Here is a 17,868-nt window from a genome sequence, read left to right as displayed (position 1 = left end):
GCAGCAAGTATTACCAGGAATTCAGCAATGGTGGGCCCTCGTCTCTTGCATGGGTTGTATTAATTAGACTATGGGATAAGTTATTCCGTCACACTGTGAGACGCATGATCTATAAACTAAGGGGGGGAAAAAAAAAAAAATTATCTTTGAGGCAAATGAGACGTACATGCATGTGGTTTCTTTTTATTGGCCAGGGCATGAAGAGGTCCCCCAGTGTCCCGAGCATTAATTACTCATGACAATTAAAATGGTCTTTCTAGGACAACTATGGTCTATAATTGAGCCAATTTAGAGACAGGTGTTGAGCCAAACAATTGGCCTCAAGACCACAAACCAATTGTATGCATATGGACCGAACTAAACTTGAGCCACACACTATAACCTGTGGCAACTCTTGCCGAAGATTGAGCTCCATATGATCGCATGTGGCAATTAAATTGTGATGTAGCTTGTAGTTGGAACTTCACATTGCCAGGGATCCATCTCATCCAATATACGCCATCCCATCAACGAAAGCAAAACGCTTTATAGAAGACGTTGGGAACTTGGACCTAGAGGCAAACCATCAGATATATATATATTTCTTTGTGCCTCTCTCCTATGTGATCCAAATATGGACACATGATGCAATGTGCTGCACATATTTTTGGGGCACCTAACGTAATTCTCATGTTAACATGACATCCATGTCATCCAAGACCCATCTCTGTTGTGATCTGAATATAAAAGTAAAGACATGTCTACTATAATTGAAGCTTTTCCATAAAATTAATGGTGGGAAAAAAGGGACTAAGATTCGTTACGTGGGCATTTCAAATGAATAGACTATCAAAATTAATTAACCGCAAGATATGTTGGGATGAAGACGACATAAATATATATGATAAGCTAACGGCGTTAAAATTTTGCAAGAGCTTACCAAAACGTATGCACAATATAAATTTTTTTAAGCATGAGCATCTGCATAAAAAAAATTTGCATGGGTGGTGGGTGGTGTAGGGTGGCACGCCTTATGCCAGCATCAAACTAGCTGTAGAGCTCCTCTGTGGCTCTATAATTGAGATTCCTCAGTTATCCTGGCCGGAGTGATGCATATAAAAATCCACTAAAGCATTTATCCAAGAAAAATCAATCATTTCAGACAAAGCGGGTCCTGATATTTTTTAAGAACCGGAGCCTAATGAAAAAATAAGATATTTTTTATTAAAAATTAATATATTTTAAATATTAATTATTATTAAAAAATTAATCTATATGTAATAATTTTCTATAGATATATTTGTTAAACAGCATATAAAATCTATCATTAATTTATTTTATTATTTTTTTTATTATAATATTATAGGAAGTCATCCTTACATTCTATTGGAACATCAATACAGAACTTGAGGTGGTCGTCCAATTCGATCTGTCTCAGGGCCGGTTCTGATTTTAAAGAGTAGATCGATACAAATGTTGTTAAGGAAAGAAAAGAACTAAGCAAAGTGATTAACCAAAACAGCAGGCATCATGTCCCACCCCCCCAAAAAATTGGTATGAGCTCCGCTGCTTCCCAAAGAAAATGTTTCAATACCAAGGAACGAGGATTATTCTTATTGCTTCTAAAATGGCTCGGACGATATTAATTCTTATTGACACATTTTTTTCAACACGATGGGTAAAAAATATGGTATATTTTAGAGAGTTTGCTTTAGATAGAAACCAATTATAATCGAGCAGGAACTTGCAACAGCATGTGTCACAATTCATCGGTCATGTCACCATCCATCCAACTAAAAGTTATATTGCTCGAGTTTTTATGATAAAAACTCGGAAGTGAGAATGATCTCCTCGTATACAGAAAATTACGTTGATCTAGATTTTACTATTATACAATGCAGTTTTCATAATTTTTTTCGATATATATAAAAAGATATTTGATAGTATGTAATCTAGATAGGACTGTACGTAATTTTATAATAAATAATCAGATTATATTATTTATTTAGTTATTTTCATAGGTTCAAAAAGAGATAATCTGATTGTGTAGGAGGAGGTGGTTATATGATTATATATAACTTTTCAATCCTGCAATCTTACAACAAGATAATTTTAGGATCAAAATATCTTCATCAAAATAAATTAAAATTTATATTAAATAAATTATAAATAGTCTCAATTAATAAAAAAATATATAATGGATGATTCCAGCTGACGATGTCATCGAAAATGATTAGTTTTGAAATTAAGTTATTTTTTTAAAAAATAGATAATAATCAATAAACAAAGATGAAGATTTTTTAAAAAAATAATTTATATTTTATGTAATCTAAATTATATATCAAATACTATAATTTTAGATTTTTTATTATTTTATAATAATATTAATTTACATATCAAATACTATAATATAAAATTTTATATTTTTTATTAAATAATTATATTTTTTTATAATTATATTATCATAATAATATTATTTATGTAATGCATCAAATGTCTCTTAAAAGTGAAATTCTAGATATATGTGGTTGGCAAGACATACGTCTGAAACATGATGCTGCCACCGTGGTTGGATGCTAAATTTTTAGAATTGGACTATTTGTCGATTGTCTTCAGCATTCTCATGGATAAGTCTGGATGGGTGAAAAGTCCAACATGTCAACAAAGATATCATAAATCTCAACCACTATTTGTCTAGATACATGCAGCCCGACTTGTGAAAGACCGTAATAGGATGTCGCAGCCCCAGCTAATTAATGATTAATCACATGAATGCCAATTTTATAAGCAACGTTACTTGTCAACCCAAAACCTGCCTTCCGCTTACTTTTTCTCACGCCGATGCATCGGGAGCCGGACCCGTTGAAATTTTGGTGGTCCGCATTTCCTCGTCCGACACCAACCATGACAGCGAATCATCTCACATACGTTTTGGAGTTGCTGAAGTGTTGTCTTCTTAAATCAGCTTTACTTTCGAAAATATATTTTATTTTATTTTATTTTATTTTCTACAGATATCAATATCTGCTCGGCGGTGGCAGATTATCGAGGAATGAATTGATAGATGGTTGCTTTATTTCTGTTCATGGAGATTTTGATAGACAAGAAATATCCGTGGACTTTGGTACCATATCAAGATTTTATCAAAAAAAATCTAAATTTTTAGATAAATAAATTCAGGAGTACATAAGTACCGTAAGAATTTTTAATTTATCTGATGGGGGGAACTACTATGCCTCATCAGAAATAATGTTTGTTGGAAAGCAGTTTCATGACAATCGAATTCTTATATTATTATAATTTTAATAATATAAAAAATATCAATAATTTTATATTGATCGGAAGTCAAAAAAATTTATATTTATAAAAAAAATTATATAAAATATTTTTTAAAAAATAAAATCATGAGATCCATGTTTATAAAGAGAAAAAAATCTTTCTCACGTGAAATTTTTTTAAAAGATAAAATTATGAGGCACATGAATCAAAACAAAAAATATCTTACATGACAGATGAAATTTTTATCTATAACATATATTATTTATTATTTTTATGATATTTATTTTTGAATAATTTTTGATCCATTATAACATAAGCTCACAGATCAGAGATGTAGCAAAAAAGTTGCAAAACGTTGCGCTTATGAGTACTCTGCAAGATATTTTTTTTTTTATAGATCTCCTAGCTTGCTGAAATGCTCAGCCAATACATATGATCGCATAATTAGTTGAAAAAATAAAAATTAAATTTCTTATTATATTTCAAGTTGTATCTCCTCCTCTGTTACACTTTTTTTCCGCAAATAATCCTGATCTAGTTCATGCTTCTAAAGATGAGGATGAGGTGCACACCAACCAGAAGCAACAGTAAAAGTTATCAAGGTACGTAGGTGGTGAGCAAGGGGGAAAGAACAGAGACGAGGGAACTTGCATGTGTCTGCACTCAAACGTATCGTACATGCTCGACGTTGGCAACTCTTTCTCTCGTGCAAGACACAAGTATGTACTTGATTCTAATTCAGTGAAGGTAAAATCTTATTTAAAACAAACTATAACCAGAAACAACAGCTGAAGGCCCCTATGGGTCGATGACACTTGGACATGTTGCATCCATGTAGGTTTTTTTTTTTTTGGGCAAGAACATCCATGTAGTTTTTTTTGACATGTTGCATCCATGTAGCTTCGTCGCAGTCTAATGTCTCCTTGGTATGCATCAACAACCGACTCTTTTTTTTTTTTTTTTATAATCTCGAACAACTCTTGTTTTTATTTTTAAAGCATTGTAGCAACAGCTCCATTTTGTTAAAAACTATGCATGCTTTATATTTTCGAATGCTCATTCCACGATATCTGTCTCTTATACCTGACATGTCGCATGGTATGCTGGCTCTTGCCATAAGAATCTATAAATAAAATATTAAAAATATCGATAGAAATATTCCTGAATCCATGGCACCTTTTATGGTGTGATGCCGCATTCGATCCTTTATCTAATAAAGAAAAGCAATATTAAAATGTGCAATATAGGTTGGAAAAGATCTCAATAACTTAATCTGAAGCATCTAACGTGGTAGTAATAATACAATGGGCCAATTAAATATTTGTGGTGGTTCAATCAAGACTCAAGTGTAGTGATTTGAAAATTTCTTTAGTTCATATGTAAAATAGAAATATCCGCTTTTGCAATTATAGTTATCCAAGTATTTGCCACAATAACACATACATTTTATATTAAAAAAATATGTTTACATAATATTGCAACCTCGCAATATTGTTGATGTTGCAGTAATATAGAAACAAACTTTATTTCATCAAAAAATCTCCCCAATTCAAAATCCTAAATATAGATCATTTACGATCATATAATTATAAGATTATATTGGTTTGTTTTCACTTTTTAAAGTATATAGTGTTGTTATCGACTATAATGACTATTATTTGTCTCAAAAATTAATATTTCAATCTTTGAATATTTTGAATAATAATTATTGTAAAGGTTATAATGGATAATTATAGAAGATAAAGGTATTATTTTTCTCTTCATTTTTTGTTGAAAAATTATTATTATTGTTTTGTAAAATTATTTTTGGAAAAAAATTTAATAAAAAAACTAAAAATTTGAAAACACTATCTTATTCTACAAAATTAAAAATAATATTAATTATTTTGTTCATTTTTTAACATATGTTAGGTGGCGGTCGAGATCTTAACATTATGGCTGTTATAAAATAGCTGTAACACGATTAATTAAAACCTTGGGTTATCATTATAAAACTTTGATTGTTTTAGAATCATACCGAAAAGGACAATGATTATTTTAATTTTCGGACAAATTGTAGATGACTAAACAGCCGAGGAATCAACAATTATGAAGGGTGTCACGGAAATGTTGGTTAACCGAATCTAGCAGACCCGGGTCGGCTTAAACCCGAACCGGGTCGATGTCACAGCCCTACCCGGTCCGCACGATGGCCGGCAACTATATCCGTACAAGAATGCGCGACGCATCCCAGCCGCCGATGACCCCACGTCGCCCGCGGTCAAACCAGCGGGGCCCCGCCACCGTACCTTCCCGGAAAACAAGCCGGCGCGGGCCCACCCTCGTGCTCCACCCAAAATTTCTGCCCTTTTTTTAATAATAAAAATAGTTGAGGAAATTAATCTCTCTCTTCCCCCGGATAAAAAGTATACATGAATTTAAAACCCACAGTCCAGTCACCGTCACATGGGATTCTGGGCCACGTCAGCATGATATAATTAGGGAGTGGGGCTATGATTAATTAAGCACGATTAAATATGGTAAATTGGGTTTAAGTCAAGTAGGTGATGGAAGGTGGAAGCTAATCCAATGGATGGCCACCTCCTTAAATCATTCGAGGGAGGCCTTAAAGACCGGGTTGTCCGTACGGACGGCACGTGACGCGCGGCCGCTTCCGGCTCGCTCGCTTTCGAGTCCACCCCCACCCTGCACGATTACCCTTAGAAGTTGGGAAATTCACATCCATGCCATCTTCTTTTATGGACGCGAGAGAGCCGTGGTGGGAATGCGTTCCCGCGTCAGCGCTTCGGCGAAAAAGTGTGAGGAAAGGATTGGGACAAAAGCCAGACTAACTTTGAATTTAGTAGCCCACTCGATAATTATACTTCAATTGCCAGGGCTAAAAGCATCTAGAAAAGTGATGTTCCAAACTTGATGAGTATTTTTATGGTGCTTTATGGTTTCCATGCAATATTATATTGTTGGGTGCTATTAGGATATTTTTGGTACATGAGAGATAGGTTTCGAAACATAGAAGCAGTAGAAAGAAATTCAAGTGAATTTTTTATTCTCCTCTATCACGTTTTTCAAGAATTATAAATTTCTTCTTTTAGGAAATCATGAATTATAATGTGCATTTTTAAGATGGTTTATCTTTTTGAATGTAGCAGTGGTCTTGATGGGTGTGCTATTACACATAAACACATTCCATATCTAATGTCTATCTAAATTCAAGTTAAAAGGAGATACATAAATGAGTTTTTTTGCTTGAATTATTTTTATTCAAAATAAAAATAATTTGAATGTTCTAAATACATGACAAGATTATGCCTCACAGTTTAACAAAAAAAAGTCATCCAACATATCCATCATCTACAATGTACAAAATTTTTATAAATAAAATTTTTAGATAATTTTAAAAATAATTTTATTCATATATGTCAAATGATCATAAATGAATGATCCTTCAATAATGTGATAAAAATCTTCATGCAAACATTTGATAGAGACTACCCAAAGCGTTTGAATACATACAAAATACGAGGAAGAGCTTGGATTATGAGCTCATATAAATGCCAGTAGAAAACAAAGTGTCCCCATTGGGTTACAGAGGCTGCGATTTACAGCATCACCCCACGCCCTCACTTCGATACCAGCCGACGACACGTGGAAGCCCAGAGCCCGTCGAACTCACAGGAGGGGCCGAGCATTGGACCAAGCGGTAGTGGGCGTTGGTAGTTACCCATCGGTATTTGTACTTTCTCAAAAGGCCAAATCCATTTCCCAAATATTTCGCTCACTCCTTTATAAATTCCATTTCTTTACCGTTGATGGGACCGCAAACAACCACGCTCAACGTCCCCATAACGGCGATCTCCCTCTGATTCGATTACGATATCTGACGGAACCATCGTGCTCCGTTATTAAACTCATAAATAATATAGAATAAAAATAACAGCTGTCATCTATCCAATTTTTTTCTAATGTATCTATTTAAAATTCATCCAATAATTGTCGTATCATCATGAGAAAAATACCATGTCATCAGTAATAAAGCAACGAAGACCGCTGGGTGAAAGTCCGTTATTTGTGTACGATGATGCGAACTGAGGAGACGTTCGAACACGTTATATATTTCTCATCCAAAAAAAAAAAAAACACGGTATATATAAACGGACGTTAGACACTCCTATTAGGGGCTAAAACGGAAATATGAAATATAGCCCGGGTTTAGCTGCTTATGGATCGTGCAAAAAAGCGAGAGGCCCGAGACCGGCACGCTTGTGTTGCCTTGTCGTCCCTTCTCTCTCTCTCTCGGTCTCTTCTTCTTATTATTTTTTAACCTTCCCTCCTCTCATCTCTCAGTCTTCTCTTCCTCTTCTGGTCCCTTTCTTGTCGGGCGAAGAACCCCTCCACGGCCGAGACCCTCGCCGATAGGCTCCCCACCCAGGGTTCCTGCCTCCCGGATTCCCGGACACGCCCGCCGGAAACCTGGACCTCGGGCCCCGAGCCCGACGGAGCTGGTTTCCCCACCCTCCCTCTGACCTGCTCCTCTCCCCTATTCGGCCGCCGTTCTCGCCGGCCGAGGAGTTGCCGCTCGAGTCGATCAGCTCTTCTCGGTGCCCGAGCCTTCGCCGGCCATGCGGCGGTCCTCGAGGGTGGCCGGAGAGTGAGTGACCGCGGCGGAGCCGCCGAAGGACGGACGATGAAGGGGTCTGGGAACGCCGCCCCGGCGGCGAATCCTTGCGATGGTAAGTAACCTCCCACCGTTTTTTTTTTTTTCCTGTTGTGTCAACGGCGGGAGAGATGGTGGCCGAATCGGGTGCTGACACGTGTGACGGGGAGGGTGGCGCAGGGGAGAGGAAGACGATAAACGCGGAGCTATGGTACGCGTGCGCGGGGCCGCTGGTGATGCTGCCGCCGGTGGGGAGCCTCGTCGTCTACTTCCCCCAGGGCCACAGCGAGCAGGTATATCATATACCCGTCTCAGCTCCTGACTCTTTTCCTTCCTTCCACTTTTGCATGCTAGAGTGCGCCCAGTCCAGGGAATGAATCCCAGAAATTTTCTTGCTTTCAATAGCCGGTGACTTTTGTGACACACTTTTTGCATGCTTTTTTTCTCTCCTATCTTGTTTGGCCTCTTTCTGCTTTCTTTCTTTCTTTTCTTTTCTTTTCTTGTTCCTCTCTAATCATATGCTTTTATTCAGTTTTCTTGAAATTTATCTCTTGATTTTTTCCCCCCGAATTCCTTCTCGGCGTTTTTCTAGGTTCAAGGGGGCGAGATTTGATGAGCACTTCGGCACGGAATCTGAGCTAAAACCAAGCGAATATCGTTAGCTTTAGTATGTCCGTGATTATGAGCTGAAAAGAGATTTGAGTTGTATATATGACTAAAATGCAGTTGGGGTACTTGGAATTTGTTGATCGAGCGATTAATTTTGAGAAATTTGGCATTAAATGAAATTTCTTGTTCTTTTTTGATAGGAATCACTTCAAAGTTCCATCCGTTTTTGGATATTAATATTTGCCTGCTTAATAAAGTCCCTCTCCCTTTTGCTAGATCTGCCAGGCTTTACAAAAGGTTTTTTTCCCATAATCATTCTTCTTATGGTGCTTTTTACTCCCTTCGGTTTTTTTTTTTTCTCTCCCCTTTACTTGTTTGCTTTTGACTTTTACGTGGGTAGAGTTGAGAACAAGCAAGATGGATTGTTGCGCATCCTTGTATCTTCCATCTGAGTAAACTTGGAATTATCTTATGCTGGCTAATAGTCTGATGGTGGGTAGTACCTGAAATTAGACAAAATTAGTACTGTAAGTTTTTTTTTTTTTTTTTAATTCTGGTGACCAATTTTCGCAAGATGGTTCAAGAAACCTGACAGTGATGCCTGGACATTATGCAAAAACAGGATCGGATAACCATCCTAGCCCTGTTTCTGGGTGTCAGATGTGCCAAACATGCATGCATCTGAAAATATACTATGTAGAATGCTGTAGGCAACCTGTTCATTTATCTCTGACAGCCTGCTGGCTGAGCTGTACAATATTACAAAGGACAACATGATTTCTTTCAAATTAATTTTGGAAAATCCATCTCCTCGATCTAATCGTGTATAAAAATCAAAATATTTCCATTTATTTTCAGTTTCAGCATTTGTAATTGGTTTTGTTTCTCTCCTCTAGACTTTACTTGATACCATGACATAATTGATGAACCCAAACAACATATGAATCTGAGTTTGGTTTGATATAATTTGTTTTTCAGTATATCAAAATCATGCTGGCTGGCTTCTCTGTTTACTTTTTGTTTTGCTTGAATCATGCTGGCTGGCTTCTCTATTTACTTTTTTTTATGCTTGGGCTTGTGACATGTTCTAAATGACTTATGCCAAATGGGATCGATATATTTAACACCAAGGCTCCTTTGATTTTGGTCTTCTTTTTGTCAGCCAGACAATTCTGGCTTGTCGAGAATTTGAAGTTGTATAGTTCTAATTGTATTAATTCAAAATAACATTATCAGAGTGGGATGGATGGGGAGGATGTTTAATATAACCTAGCTCTGAGTGATACCATGGAAAAGAAAATCCATAGAGACTAGAATCAAGAAGTTTACCATTCAAAATCCACCGCATAGTGATCCATAGCTGTGCAGATTATTGAATTGCTTTACTATTGTCGAAGCATCTGGCTGAGTTGTAAGCTTTTGCATGATATAAGTCTATAGAAAAGAATAATGATATATGTTGCTTTATTACATCATGCCTTTCGGAATCTTAGAGCAAACTGGATGTTTTTTTTAAAAAAAAAATTAATAAAAACAATACTTATGATGTCATTTTTCCTTGGCAATTTATTAGTATCAAAAACTGCTAATCATATATAAATTATTAAATATATTGCTTAGACCGACTTGTTTGCATTTTCAGGTTGCGGCTTCTATGCAGAAGGATATTGATGCTCACATTCCGAACTATCCAAATCTTCCATCGAAATTGATATGCCTTCTTCACAATGTTACTCTGCATGTATGTTACTTATCGGCTATATTTCTTTTCATTGAGATGCATAACATATTCCATTTTCCATTTGCCCTTGACATGATCTACATGTTTGTGCAAATCTCTAGGCGGATCCAGAGACAGATGAAGTATATGCTCAAATGACACTCCAGCCAGTCAACACGGTGAGTTATCCCCTCCACATTTTGTTGCTTCTGTCATGCTTTTGAGGGCCAAAAGACACAAAAATTTCTATTGAACATTTGCCTCTAAAGGAAAGGAGAAAGTGATGTAACTGGTGAGCTACTAATTCAACTGCAAGATGCGGTGCACCTCAACTGCCTGATATCCTTGGTTATAATGTGTTTCTATCAACATTGTACTAATTACTGTTCAAACTCTGCCAAATTAAGTAAGCCTTCGGTCAAGTTTTTTCTTTTTTTAATTAATTATTTATTTCTGCCAGTATGACAAGGAGGCATTACAGGCATCAGAGCTTGCATTGAAACAGACTAGACCACAGACAGAATTCTTCTGTAAAACATTGACTGCAAGTGATACAAGCACTCATGGAGGTTTCTCTGTGCCCCGTCGTGCAGCAGAGAAGATCTTTCCTCCTCTTGTAAGTTAATTTGATAGTCAAACATATAACATGTAAATGATATTAGCTTCCTGGTGCTTTTTGAACTATTCTTTTATCTGCATAATCTTTTTTGTACTACATAGGACTTTTCGATGCAACCACCTGCCCAGGAACTGCAGGCACGGGACTTGCATGATAATGTATGGACGTTTCGCCATATCTATCGAGGTAAGCCATTAAATCCCAAGCAAAGCTCAGCACAGATTGATGATCACGTTACGACTATTCTTGCAAGGTTTATATCTAAATAATCCAATCCATATTAAATCTTACAATTTTTAAGGAAAACTAATCGAGTTCTTCTTATACTCAATACTCACTTGACAGATTTATTTGTTTTAGTAGCATGCAGTCTAAACACTCATCATAGATTATGACTTGCTGAATAGGTGCTTATTGGCTCATGCATGCTTTACTTTTGTGCATAAGCAACTTCTTTTTACTTCACATTCTTTAAAGACAAATTTGTCATCTTCTGCATGACACCAGGCCAGCCTAAAAGACACTTACTGACAACTGGTTGGAGCCTATTTGTGAGCGGAAAGAGGCTTTTTGCTGGTGACTCTGTTTTGTTTATTAGGTAATTTCACCAAACTCCACAGAGTGCATAAGCAACATTGCCCTTTTTGTTTATTTGTAAAGGATGATCTAGCTTTATGTGGTGAAGTTGGTAAACTTTCTAGTCCAAAAAATGGAAATTCATGGTTCTCTCTCTCTCTCTCTCTCTCTCTAATTGTACATCATTCCCTTTCCCCTGCTTGTTTCTTATTATTCTTTTTATGTTTTGGACGCTATGTATATTATGCCACCTTGAGTAATTCAGAGAAAGCGGGATGATTATGATTATGGTATGCATGCCGTATGAGCAGATTGTTCCAATAGTTATAAATTATGGAAGTCAGTAAACTTTTAAATCTAGATTGAAACTTCATGGTTTTTTCTTGTTCTGTTTATTCCTTTTCTTTTTGGACATTATGTATATCATGCCAATGCTTGAATAATTTGGACAAAGCTGGACACTTGGCTTCACTACATATATTTTATGAGCAGTTTATTCTAGTAGAAGTAGATTTTGGACAGCAAAGTCATATCATTTTTTTCCCCACCGTCTGTGTTCAGGGATGAAAAACAACAGCTTCTCTTGGGCATTAGACGTGCTAACAGGCAACCTACTAACATTTCATCATCGGTCCTGTCAAGTGATAGCATGCATATTGGGATTCTTGCTGCTGCAGCTCATGCTGCTGCAAACAACAGCCCCTTTACTGTATTTTACAACCCAAGGTTTGTGGTTTCCATTTCTTTTGCCATTATGTATTTGTTATATATATGAATATTTGACAATTGGAGCAAATAGACAATTGTTATCTTTTTGTAAGTTGCAATTCTCAAATGTGTTGATGGCTTAAAGTAACCTGTTTCTGCAGGGCTAGTCCTTCAGAATTTGTTATACCTTTTGCCAAGTACCAGAAGGCAGTGTATAATAACCAAATATCCCTAGGCATGCGGTTCCGAATGTTGTTCGAAACCGAAGAATCAGGAACAAGAAGGTTAGTTCATACTGGTTTCTTCTCATACCAGATTTTTTAAATGATCATGTTGACTGCGAGAGAGACAAAAATGAACCATCTAAAGTCAATATGAGTTTACTGAGTACTGGGTTTATGCTTTAACTAAAACATGATCTTTTTCTGGTGTCCTAGTAAACTTGCTACCAAATTGAAACTAAGTGTTGCATTTTGCTTTACCTTGGTGTGTCACACAACACAGACCTCTTAGATATTTGTTCAAGTTGAAAAATGATGGAGAATAATTTTGTCTTATATCTGCAGGTACATGGGTACAATCACTGGTATTAGTGATTTAGATCCTGTGAGGTGGAAGAATTCACAGTGGCGCAATTTGCAGGTAATAATTAGCATTATCAGACCTTAATGTGGTCCTAGTTTGCATACGTCTATTTTTACTAACCATTTCTTTAATGTTTTGCCATTTAATACAGTTTTATGTTCCTTAACAGGTGGGGTGGGACGAATCTGCAGCTGGTGAGAGGCGCAATAGGGTCTCCATCTGGGAGATTGAGCCTGTGCTAGCTCCTTTCTTCATCTGTCCTCCACCATTTTTCAGACCAAAACGCCCTAGACAAGCAGGAATCCCAGGTACATGTTGAATGATCGGATATGCGATGATGGCAAGTCTTAGTGGTACTCAATTTAGATAGAAACACGTGTGATTAATGGTCCTTGAACTTCTTTCCGGATAATGGACAAAATAAACCTCATGGCAGCCACCTTAACTGACACTTTTAAGGTGCAACTAGGCTTATGGCATCAGATTTTTTTTTTTTTTAACAAAAAGGGGAAAGAGACGCATAGCATAAGAAAACTCAAATTTTATGGTTATGCTGCTTGCTTGTGAAGAGTAAGCTATGGCTGAGGTGCATAGCCCATGGTTCTAGTTTCTGAACAGGACTTCATGATCAATTTGCTAGTCCTGTTCATTGAAGTAGGGCTTGTGAGTGGTGGATGAATTATCTGGTGCTTTTTACTGTAAAAGAACTAGATTCCTGACTAGGTGATCACTCTTGCAGATGATGAATCATCGGAAATGGAAAATCTTTTTAAGAGGGCAATGCCATGGCTTAATGAGGAGATCTGCAGAAAGGACTCCCAGACTCAGAACACTGTAATGCCTGGTCTGAGCTTAGTTCAGTGGATGAGCATGCAACAGAATCCATCGCTTGCTAATTCGAATATGCAGACTGATTACTTGCGGTCCTTAACTGCGCCTGCTATACAAAATGCTGGAGCAACTGATCTCTCAAGGCAGTTGGGTATGCAGGCCCAGTTTTTGCAGCAGAACAACATACAATTCAATTCTGCTAGGCTGCCTCAGCAAAACCAACAACTTGATCAATTTCCAAAGGTGTCTGTCCCACTGAACCAATTGGGCATTGTTACTAGATCTCAACAACAAATGCAAGATGTTGGTGTGCAGCAAAGGCAGCAACTAATTAACCAATCATTGCCCTTGAACCAAACCCAGACCAATATCATACAACCTCAAGTACTGGTCCAGGCTCAAGTCCAGCAGCAACAGCCTGTGATCCAGAGCCATCAGCCATTGCAAACAAGTATGCAACAAAACCAGCCACAACATCAGCAACTATTCGTGCAGCAGCAGCAACAACATCAACAACAATTATCGCATCAACAACAACATCAGCAACAGCAACAGCAGCAGCAGCAGTTTCAGCAAAATAGGATGCCTGTTCAGCTTCCCAACCATATGAATCAACAACTACAGTTAACAGACCAACAGATTCAGTTGCAGTTCTTACAGAAACCCCAGCAGCAGCAGCAGACACAATCACAGCCCACCATGCTACACCCTGAGCTGCCACAAATCCAAGAACAGCAGAAACCACTTCCAGAAGGACCACATCAATTAGCGAACTCACATTCACTCCCCCAGCAAAACATGCTCTCTCAACAATGCGCAAAAACTACTTCACAAGCTGTGCGGCTTTCACAACCCTTGCCTCAACAATCCCAGCAAAAGCTTCAGCAGCAGCAAGTTGTACTTTCTGAGTTGAATGGTGCAGTGCTTCCTCCAACACCAAGGATGAATGTCCTCCCAACGACTGGCAGCTCTTTGTTGGCAGCTGGAGGAGCACAGTCAGGGCTTACAGAAGATGTCCCGTCTTGCTCCACTTCACCTTCCACGAATAACGGCGCTGTTCTTCCTCAGTTGATCTTAAATAGAAGCCACCACCCCAGTACAATCACAACAGATAAGACATCTCAGTCAGCTGTGACAATTTTGAGTCATAACTCCTTTGAAGCTGCAGCTGCAAGCCCCAATATAGCTAAGGAGTTGCCCAAACCTATATACAATGTGAAGGCCACAACTCCAATTTCCAAGGTGCAAACTCAGGGAGTCGTTGCCCCTCAAACATATATAAGCAACACAGCGCAGATGGATTATCTGGACACGACCTCTTCAGGAACTTCAGTATGCCTGTCACAGACTGATGGGCCTTTACAACAAAGCTTCCCACTTTCTTCTCTCAATCAGCCATCCATGTTCAGAGATGCACCTCCAGACAGTGACGTGCAGGGCACAGATCCAAGAAATAATGTCCTTTTTGGAGTTAACATAGATGGCCCATTAGGCATACCTCTAACTACTGATGCTTTGCTGGCAAACAGCATTAATTCGGGAAAGTACCAGAATCTCATCTCAGGAAATGTGATTACTAATCACAGCACCTCAAAAGATACTCAACAGGAGTTGTCATCGTCTATGGTCTCACAGTCATTTGGGGTTCCAGACATGGCATTCAATTCTATTGATTCCACAATCAATGAGAGCAGCTTCTTGAACAGAAGTTCTTGGGCACCAGCACCACCACTTCAGCGAATGAGGACTTACACCAAGGTTTGTGGTTTCAACTTTATAATAATTAGAAATTTAATTCTTAAAAAAAGTTGCTTCTCTTAGCTTGATTATATGGAACTAGGATCGACAAACAGATTTGGAGAACTAGTTTAAAAAATAGTATGGATATTTAAAATTTTCAAAATTATAGGTCAGTCTTACCATGAGCAATGCATGATATGGTAGAGGCAGATAAGAATCTTGGACTAATACAATAAATTTTGGGGCCAATATGCTGCTGGTAGCATATGCTAAGAATTGGGTGGTGGATTCATATGTTCTTGATGCAAGTCCATTCAGAAATATATGATGTAGAACTCGGGAGTTGGCCTATATATATTGACACCAAAAATATTCATGTAAAGAAGGAAGAATTTGTTGTATATGGTGTTTAAAAATGTAGAACTAGAGCATTTCAAAGAAGAAATAATTGTGGGAAAACTTGGGTGAATCTGCAAGATTATGGGTTCTGATATGATTATTATCATTAGTGTGGTGATAATATTGTAAATAAGCACGAACAATCTTCCCTTTTAGTATACATCCCATTTTAACACGAGCTGATTTACCAGGCAGGCCGATATTGTTGGGATTATATGTCACACACTCAACAATGCTAAGTACTAATTTGCTGCTGAAATATTTTTGCCTCACCTTTGAATAGTTGTATTCCATTTGTTCTTTTTCTTTTTTCTTTCTCAGCCTAACATAATATATCTGTGTGTAGGTCTACAAGCGCGGAGCTGTAGGCAGATCAATAGATATTACTCGTTATTCAGGTTATGACGAGCTGAAACATGATCTTGCTCGAATGTTCAGCATAGAGGGACAGCTTGAGGATCGGCAAAGAATTGGCTGGAAGCTAGTTTATGTCGATCATGAGGGCGATGTTTTACTTGTGGGAGATGACCCGTGGGAGTAAGTTTTAACATCTTCAGCTTGTTAAAGTTCTTTCATTTACTTCCTGAAAATAATGCCAATGCACTCTAGGATTTCTTAAGCAATGAACTATTGGAACCAAGAGCCATCAGTGATCTAGGAAAAACTTGTCATGGTAAACTAGGGCAAAGGAGAGTCAAAACTGTAGTCATTTAAACTGTGATGCATGATTGGATACCAAGGATTCTTGCTTGGAGACAAGCAGAAAAGAGATGTCATGTTGAAAATAGTGCCAGCCAACTTCTAAAGGTCAGCAAATGCTTCACTTGATTAGCAATTCAATCATGCACGGAGAAAATGGAGTGAGTACAGTCAAATTTGATATCATGTGAGGCTGGGAAGGTGTGTGGGCATAGCAAATAGGCGAAGGAGAGATTTGGGTGGAAAAATACAAATTTAAATTGGAAACAGCGGGCAAAACAATGCAATTTGAAACTACACGTGTTACTGTTTTCTAGTTTATCACCTCCACCTGTCGGTCTACTGGGGCATTTGAAAACCAAAAATTTTCTTTGAAACGGAAAAGCCAGTTTTGTTTTGAACTTGAAAGCACAGACATCTGATGCTTGCTTTTTCATGTACAGGGAGTTTGTGAATTGTGTGCGGTACATCAAGATCCTGTCCCCGCAAGAAGTCCAACAGATGCGCTTGGATGGTGATCTGGGGAACAACATCCTTCCGAATCAAGCCTGCAGCAGTTCAGATGGCGGAAATGCATGGAGGGGTCAGTGTGACCGAAACTCTGGCAACCCTTCGGCTGGATCATATGACCATCTGGAATGATCCAGATTGTATCTGATGGTCATGCAATACATTGCAGTTAGGCCCTTCCTGGTCGAGGAGATGCCTTTTGGCCTCCCCGCCGAGTTTGTAACCATTATTGATTCCAAAAGACAATGCCAGGTTCAGGGTCTTGACCTCCAGAAAGCCCTGTCGATCATGCGAGCGGTCTCAAGGCAAGAGCAACCGCGGAAGGATACATGAGCCAGAGTGATTCTGATGATGAGTAATCCAAATTGCCCATCACACTTGTAAGTGGTGGGCTGGTGTAAGAATTGCAATCTTTTAATGTTGTGATCTTTTTATTAAGTTGATTTCTGTTTGACTTCTCTGAAAGCGAAAGCTTCAAGATTTTTCTAATGTGTATATATATGTAGTTTCTCGCTTAACATTAGCGATTTTGGCATGAAAATTAAGTGGGAACACCTCTAGTTATTTATGTTTAATGTTTATGTGTAACCCATTGGCTACTCTTGAGGTGTTCCTACACTTGTGATAGGTGGACTTATGGATGTTTGATGGGAATACCGGACCTTATGCTCTTGATTATTATTTTAAAAATATTGATAAGGGCATTGATATAATTCTGGAACTCGGTCCTAATTGATTTCGGGATCTTCGACACATGCTTGCGAAGAGTTTATACAAGACGCTGGGACTGGGCGGCATCATCACACTTTACATGTTTACCGGGAACAGCGCCCCGCGCATTAAAAAGAATAAACGACCCTCTCTGAACTCCCATGTATAACATAGAAACCGGGAGGAAGAGAACCAAAAAAAAAAAATCCAAACTCTTGAAGTCGCCTCATAGTAAATAAGCAGCATGGT

At 37.9% G+C, this 17,868-nt stretch overlaps 1 protein-coding gene across 2 annotated transcripts; it reads left to right on the top strand.

Annotated features, from left to right (window-relative positions):
• Positions 1–7,503: 7,503 nt before the first annotated feature.
• LOC105049281 (auxin response factor 19) lies at positions 7,504–17,483 on the top strand. Of its 2 annotated transcripts, XM_010928881.4 has the most exons (14): positions 7,504–7,988; positions 8,093–8,205; positions 10,164–10,262; positions 10,364–10,420; positions 10,702–10,857; positions 10,962–11,046; positions 11,368–11,458; positions 11,998–12,162; positions 12,306–12,428; positions 12,711–12,786; positions 12,899–13,037; positions 13,469–15,318; positions 16,046–16,236; positions 16,842–17,483. In XM_010928881.4, exons 1-14 carry the CDS (start codon positions 7,943–7,945, stop codon positions 17,038–17,040), a joined length of 3,390 nt encoding a protein of 1,129 aa, XP_010927183.1. In that variant the 5' UTR covers positions 7,504–7,942; the 3' UTR covers positions 17,041–17,483. The 2 variants fall into 2 exon arrangements, with proteins under 2 accessions (XP_010927183.1, XP_073116393.1); XM_073260292.1 differs by lacking the exons at positions 7,504–7,988; positions 8,093–8,205; positions 10,164–10,262; positions 10,364–10,420; positions 11,368–11,458 and having other exon boundaries at positions 10,704–10,857.
• The last annotated feature ends 385 nt before the right edge of the window (positions 17,484–17,868 follow it).

Source organism: Elaeis guineensis, chromosome 7 (genome assembly GCF_000442705.2).
Source record: "Elaeis guineensis isolate ETL-2024a chromosome 7, EG11, whole genome shotgun sequence".
In the NCBI taxonomy this organism is placed as follows: Eukaryota; Viridiplantae; Streptophyta; class Magnoliopsida; order Arecales; family Arecaceae; genus Elaeis; species Elaeis guineensis.
Note: the sequence above shows the minus strand (reverse complement) of the source record. Positions and strands in the feature narration are given on the sequence as shown.

Bases quoted from the DNA above. Each gene is read 5' to 3' on its own strand.
- LOC105049281 (XM_010928881.4), top strand. From the start codon at position 7,943: ATGAAGGGGTCTGGGAACGCCGCCCCGGCGGCGAATCCTTGCGATG. The intron at 10,263-10,363 runs GTATGTTACTTA...GCAAATCTCTAG, and splicing joins TTCACAATGTTACTCTGCAT to GCGGATCCAGAGACAGATGA. The intron at 13,038-13,468 runs GTACATGTTGAA...TCACTCTTGCAG, and splicing joins TAGACAAGCAGGAATCCCAG to ATGATGAATCATCGGAAATG.